General features: G+C 44.2%; 1 protein-coding gene across 1 annotated transcript; it reads left to right on the top strand.

Annotated features, from left to right (window-relative positions):
* The first annotated feature begins 3,594 nt into the window (after positions 1-3,594).
* LOC116269496 (butyrophilin subfamily 2 member A2-like) lies at positions 3,595-6,110 on the top strand. Its single transcript, XM_031652470.1, is given in 3 exon segments — positions 3,595-5,334; positions 5,390-5,479; positions 5,481-6,110. Coding segments are annotated over 3 exon segments (1,554 nt in total). The 5' UTR covers positions 3,595-4,372; the 3' UTR covers positions 5,983-6,110.
* The last annotated feature ends 348 nt before the right edge of the window (positions 6,111-6,458 follow it).

The raw sequence follows: 6,458 nt of genomic DNA, 5'->3' as shown, positions 1-6,458 counted from the left end.
AAGCATTTTTTCATGTGTCTGTTGGCTGTATGCATGTCTTCTTTTGAGAAATGTCTGTTCATATCCTTTGCCCACTTTTTGATGGGGTTGTTTGTTTTTTTCTCATAAATTTGTTTGAGTTCTTTGTAGGTTCTGGATATTAGCCCTTTGACAGATGAGTAGATTGCAAACATTTTCTCCCATTCTGTAGGTTGCCTGTTCACTCTGATGGTAGTTTCTTTTGCTGAGCAGAAGCTCTTTAGTTTAATTAGATCCCATTTGTCAATTATGGCTTTTGTTGCCGTTGCTTTTGGTGTTTTAGACATTAAGTCCTTGCCCATGCCTATGTCCTGGATGGTATTACCTAGGTTTTCTTCTAGGTTTTTTATGGTTTTAGGTCTAACATTTAAGTCTCTAATCCATCTTGAATTAATTTTCATATAAGGAGTAAGGAAAGGATCCAGTTTCAGCTTTCTACTTATGGCTAGCCAATTTTCCCAGCACCATTTATTAAATAGGGAATCCTTTCCCCATTGCTTGTTTTTGTCAGGTTTGTCAAAGATCAGATGGCTGTAGATGTGTGGTATTATTTCTGAGGGCTCTGTTCTGTTCCATTTGTCTATATCTCTGTTTTGGTACCAGTACCATGCTGTTTTGGTTACTGTAGCCTTGTAGTATAGTTTGAAGTCAGGTAGCATGATGCCTCCAGCTTTGTTCTTTTGACTTAGGATTGTCTTGGCAATGTGGGGTCTTTTGTGGTTCCATATGAACTTTAAAGCAGTTTTTTTTTCCAATTCTGTGAAGAAAGTCATTGGTAGCTTGATGGGAATGGCATTGAATCTATAAATTACCTTAGGCAGTATGGCCATTTTCACAATATTGATTCTTCCTATCCATGAGCATGGTATGTTCTTCCATTTGTTTGTGTCCTCTTTTATTTCACTGAGCAGTGGTTTGTAGTTCTCCTTGAAGAGGTCCTTTACATCCCTTGTAAGTTGGATTCCTAGGTATTTTATTCTCTTTGAAGCAATTGTGAATGGGAGTTCATTCATGATTTGGCTCTCTGTTTGTCTGTTACTGGTGTATAAGAATGCTTGTGATTTTTGCACATTAATTTTGTATCCTGAGACTTTCCTGAAGTTGCTTATCAGCTTAAGGAGATTTTGGGCTGAGATGATGGGCTTTTCTAAACATACAATCATGTCATCTGCAAACAGGGACAATTTGACTTCTTCTTTTCCTAACTGAATACCCTTGATTTCTTTCTCTTGCCTAATTGCCCTAGCCAGAACTTCCAACACTATGTTGAATAGGAGTGGTGAGAGAGGGCATCCCTGTCTTGTGCCAGTTTTCAAAGGGAATGCTTCCAGTTTTTGCCCATTCAGTATGATATTGGCTGTGGGTTTGTCATAAATAGCTCTTATTATTTTGAGATACATTCCATCAGTACCGAATTTATTGAGAGTTTTTAGCATGAAGGGCTGTTGAATTTTGTCAAAGGCCTTTTCTGCATCCATTGAGATAATCATGTGGTTTTTGTCTTTGGTTCTGTTTATATGCTGGATAACCTTTATTGATTTGCGTACATTGAACCAGTCTTGCATCCCAGGGATGAAGCCTGATCATGGTGGATAAGCTTTTTGATGTGCTGCTGGATTCGGTTTGCCAGTGTTTTATTTAGGATTTTTACATCGATGTTCATCAGGGATATTGGTCTAAAATTCTCTTGTTTTGTGGTGTCTCTGCCTGGCTTTGGTATCAGGATGATGTTGGCCTCATAAAATGAGTTAGGGAGAATTCCCTCTTTTTCTATTGATTGGAATAGTTTCAGAAGTAATGGTACCAGCTCCTCCTTGTACCTCCAGTAGAATTCGGCTGTGAATCCATCTGGTCCTGGACTTTTTTGGTTGGTAGGCTATTAATTATTGCCTCAATTTCAGAGCCTATTATTGGTCTATTCAGGGATTCAACTTCTTCCTGGTTTAGTCTTGGGAGAGTGTAAGTGTCCAGGAAATTATCCATTTCTTCTAGGTTTTCTAGTTTATTTGCATAGAGGTGTTTATAGTATTCTCTGATGGTAGTTTGTATTTCTTTGGGGTCGGTGGTGATATCCCCTTTATCATTTTTTATTGCGTCTATTTGATTCTTCTCTCTTTTCTTCTTTATTAGTCTTGCTAGCGGTCTATCAATTTTGTTGATCTTTTCAAAAAACCAGCTCCTGGATTCATTGATTTTTTGGAGGATTTTTTGGGTCTCTATCTTCTTCAGTTCTGCTCTGATCTTAGTTATTTCTTGCCTTCTGCTAGCTTTTGAATGTGTTTGCTCTTGCTTCTCTAGTTCTTTTAATTGTGATGTTAGGGTGTCAATTTTAGATCTTTCCAGCTTTCTCTTGTGGGCATTTAGTGCTATAAATTTCCCTCTACACACTGCTTTAAATGTGTCCCAGAGATTCTGGTATGTTGTATCTTTGTTCTCGTTGGTTTCAAAGGACATCTTTATTTCTGCCTTCATTTCGTTATGTACCCAGTAGTCATTCAGGAGCAGGTTGTTCAGTTTCCATGTAGTTGAGCGGTTTTGATTGATTTTCTTAGTCCTGAGTTCTAGTTTGATTGCACTGTGGTCTGAGAGACAGTTTGTTATAATTTCTGTTCTTTTACATTTGCTGAGGACTGCTTTACTTCCAACTATGTGGTCAATTTTGGAATAAGTGCGATGTGGTGCTGAGAAGAATGTATATCTTGTTGCTTTGGGGTGGAGAGTTCTGTAGATGTCTATTAGGTCCGCTTGGTGCAGAGTTGAGTTCAAGTCCTGGATATCCTTGTTAACTTTCTGTCTCGTTGATCCGTCTAATGTAGACATAGATACAGATATTTTTAAAGACCTTTGTGTTTGAAGAATGGCATTAGGCACTAAATAAAAACCCCTACCTTTTCTTCCAGGGAGATGAGATTGTTACATGTGAATCACATGGTTTCAAAGTCCAGAGCAATAAAAATGAAGTGGCACAGTCATGGAAAACTCTCTAGAAACCACTCAGTGTGAGCATATAACTTACATAAATAGATGAGAGAAGGTATTGCTGAGAGGCAATAGTGTAGTAATGGCCTATAATGTGTGTTCTGGAGTGAAAACTCCTTCGGGTACATTCTCAGACTTCTCTTAACTTTCAAATTCTGGAAATATTACTATCTTCTCTCCTCCTAGAATAATGTGGTAGACATTGCTGTAATTTTTCTGTGTTTGCATCTGCTTCTCTCTGGAGTTGCCAGTGAGATGGTTCTCAGAAAGCCCTGCCTGTTTGCAGGAATATTCATTGTGACTTTCATCATTTCGGTTACTGTGGGTACTGCATCATTAAAGAAAGGATTGGGGCTGGATGCAGTGGCTCATGCTCATAATCTCAGCACTTTGGGAGGCTGAGGCGGGTGGATCACTTGAAGTCAGGAGTTCCAGACTAGCCTGGCCAACATGGCGAAATCCTGTCTCCACAAAAAATACAAAACTTAGCCAGCCGTGGTGGTGCATGCCTATAATCCCAGCTACTCAGAAGGCAGAGGCAGGAGAATTGCTTCAAACTGGAAGGTGGAGGTTGCAGTGAGCTGAGATTGTACCACTAAACTCCAACCTGGGTGACAGAGCAAGATCCTGTCTTACAAAAAAAAAAAAAAATAGAAAAGGATTGGATTGGCTGCTGAAGTAAGTCCTAGCCAGAGTGACTTTACATTCTAGTTTACTTGGGACACTCTTGGTTTCTGACTGTTGTGTAAGCATAATTATTAATAATAACAGTTTGGACAATAGATTGTATGTGGTCAGGTCATGCTACCCTTAGCATAATCTTATAGGAAAGGGAATTCATCGTGGGGTTCCCTGAATGTGTCTGTCCCTTCAACCCCCATATTCAAACAACTGACATGGAAAATGGCATGATTAATTTTATCAGTGTAAACGTCCAGGTCTTTGGGCGCTTACAAAACTTTCTATTTGATTTTTCATTCTGTTTTCCGTTCTTTAACCATTCTCACCACTGTTCCCCACAGTCTCCTAACCCTATGATGCCTGTCTCCTCTTCCACTTCTATCCCACCTTTGGCTTATAAGGGTCATCCAGGGAAGACCCCAGACCCGTGTTGGTTTTCTTCACACACCAGACCCCTTATGATTAAAAAACAAAATTAAAAAGCAAGCCACAGTTTTCTTTTGCGGGAAAGGAACCAGGACAGCAAGTTCTGCTCATACCTGTTGAGATTAGTGGGCTCCCACCCTTAAGAATCCCTTACAGAATCTTGGGACTTTTTGGACACCCAGGCAACAGGTCCCAGATCCCGGGTCCTGCAACCCCAAACATCGTGATTAAATGGGAGGCCTCTGGTCCCTGCCTGCCCTGGGTGCTCATGGACACGGCTGCTGCTCCGCACTTCTCCCTGCCAGGCTCCCTCCTCCTCCTCCTGCTCAGCCTGTGTGCACTGATCTCAGCCCAGCTTACTGTCGTGGGACCAGCTAGTCCCATCCTGGCCATGGTGGGAGAAAACACTACATTACATTGCCATCTGTCACCTGAGAAAAATGCTGAGGACATGGAGGTGCAGTGGTTCTGGTCTCAGTTCTCCACTGCAGTGTTTGTGTATAAGGGTGGGAGAGAGAGAACAGAGGAGCAGATGGAGGAGTACCGAGGAAGAATCACCTTTGTGAACAAAGGCATCAGCAGGGGCAGCGTGGCCCTGGTTGTACACAACGTCACAGCCCAGGAGAATGACATCTACCACTGTCACTTCCAAGAAGGCTGGTCCTATGACAAGGCCATCCTGCGCCTCGTGGTGGCAGGCCTTGGCTCTAAGCCCCTCATTGAAATCAAGGCCCAAGAGGATGGGAGCATTTGGCTGCAGTGCATATCTGGAGGGTGGTACCCAGAGCCCCTCACAGCGTGGAGGGACCTCTACGGTGAGATCGTGCCCACCCTGAAGGAGGTTTCCATTGCTGATGCAGACGGCCTCTTCGTGGTCACCACAGCTGTGATCATCAGAGACAAGTCTGTGAGGAACGTAATCTGCTCTATCAAAAACACCCTGCTCGGCCAGGAGAAGGAAACTGTCGTTTTTATTCCAGAATCCTTTATGTCCAGCACATCTCCGTGGATGGTGGCCCTTGCTGTCATCCTGACCACAACTCCCTGGATGGTGTCCCTGGCTGTCATCCTGGCTGTTTTCCTCATCTTCATGGCTGTGAGCATCTGTTGCATCAAGAAACTTCAAAGGGAAAAAAAGATTCTGTCAGGGGAAAAGGAAGTTGAACAAGAGGGAAAAGAAATTGCACAGCAACTTCAAGAAGAATTGCAATGGAGAACATTCTTACATGCTGCACCAAAGAATCCAAGCTTTACCAGATACCCGGGCCCACAGACCTTTCCTCTTTGCTGATGTGGTCCTGGATCCAGACACCACTCATCCCGAGCTCTTCCTGTCAGAGGACCAGAGAAGTGTGAGACAGGGCCCCTACAGGCAGAGTGCCTGACAACCCAGAGAGATTCGACAGTCAGCCTTGTGTCCTGGGATGGGAGAGCTTCGCCTCAGGGAAACATGACTGGGAGGTGGAGGTGGAAAACGTGATGGTGTGGACTGTGGGGGTCTGTGGAGACAGTGTTGAGAGGAAAGGGGAGGTCCTGCTGATTCCTCAGAATGGCTTCTGGACCCTGGAGGTGTTTGGAAACCAATACCGGGCCCTGTCCTCCCCTGATAGGATTCTCCCTTTGAAGGAGTCCCTTTGCTGGGTGGCCATCTTCCTGGACTTCGAAGCTGGAGATGTCTCCTTCTACAACATGAGGGACAGATCGCACATCTCCACATGTCCTCATTCAGCATTTTCCATGCCTGTGAGGCCCTTCTTCAGGATAGGGTCTGATGACAGCCCCATCTTCATCTGCCCTGTACTCACAGGAGCCAGTGGGGTCACGGTGCCTGACGAGGACCTGACACTTCACAGAATGGGGACCCAGCAGAGCCTATAGAATCAATTCCCTGGACTCACAGCCGTGCAGATAAGCTCTGGCCATCTCAGCAGCCACCGCACAACACTCCTAATGGAAGACATGCCCTCCTCCCCTCTGGTCACATGAGAGAACATCTTCCCGCTGCCTTTTTCACACCCACTCCAGCCCTCAGCCCCAGTTTTCTCCTCCTCACTAGGCCTTCGCTTTAGTAGTTCCTTTGCTTGTAATTATGGGATGGGATCCAGGCATGGGAACTAGTTGTTTCATAGCTCCCAGCCAAGAGGAAAGTGTGAGAAGCTGTTGGGCAGCGAACCTGCTGTTTACATCAGAATGACCACATTGAGCCCAATATGCCAGTTGGCACCAGATGCTATGGACTTGGAATGAGGCCAACAGGATTCGCCAGGATGAGAGAGGAGAGAGGAATCCACAGGACCACCAAAGGGTAGAGGGAACCAGATATGCAGGTCAGAGATAGAGGCAGTGGAACCAGA

The sequence above is a fragment of the Papio anubis genome, chromosome 11, assembly GCF_008728515.1.
Source record: "Papio anubis isolate 15944 chromosome 11, Panubis1.0, whole genome shotgun sequence".
Taxonomy (NCBI): Eukaryota; Metazoa; Chordata; class Mammalia; order Primates; family Cercopithecidae; genus Papio; species Papio anubis.
This window is presented reverse-complemented; position numbering and strand designations above follow the sequence as displayed.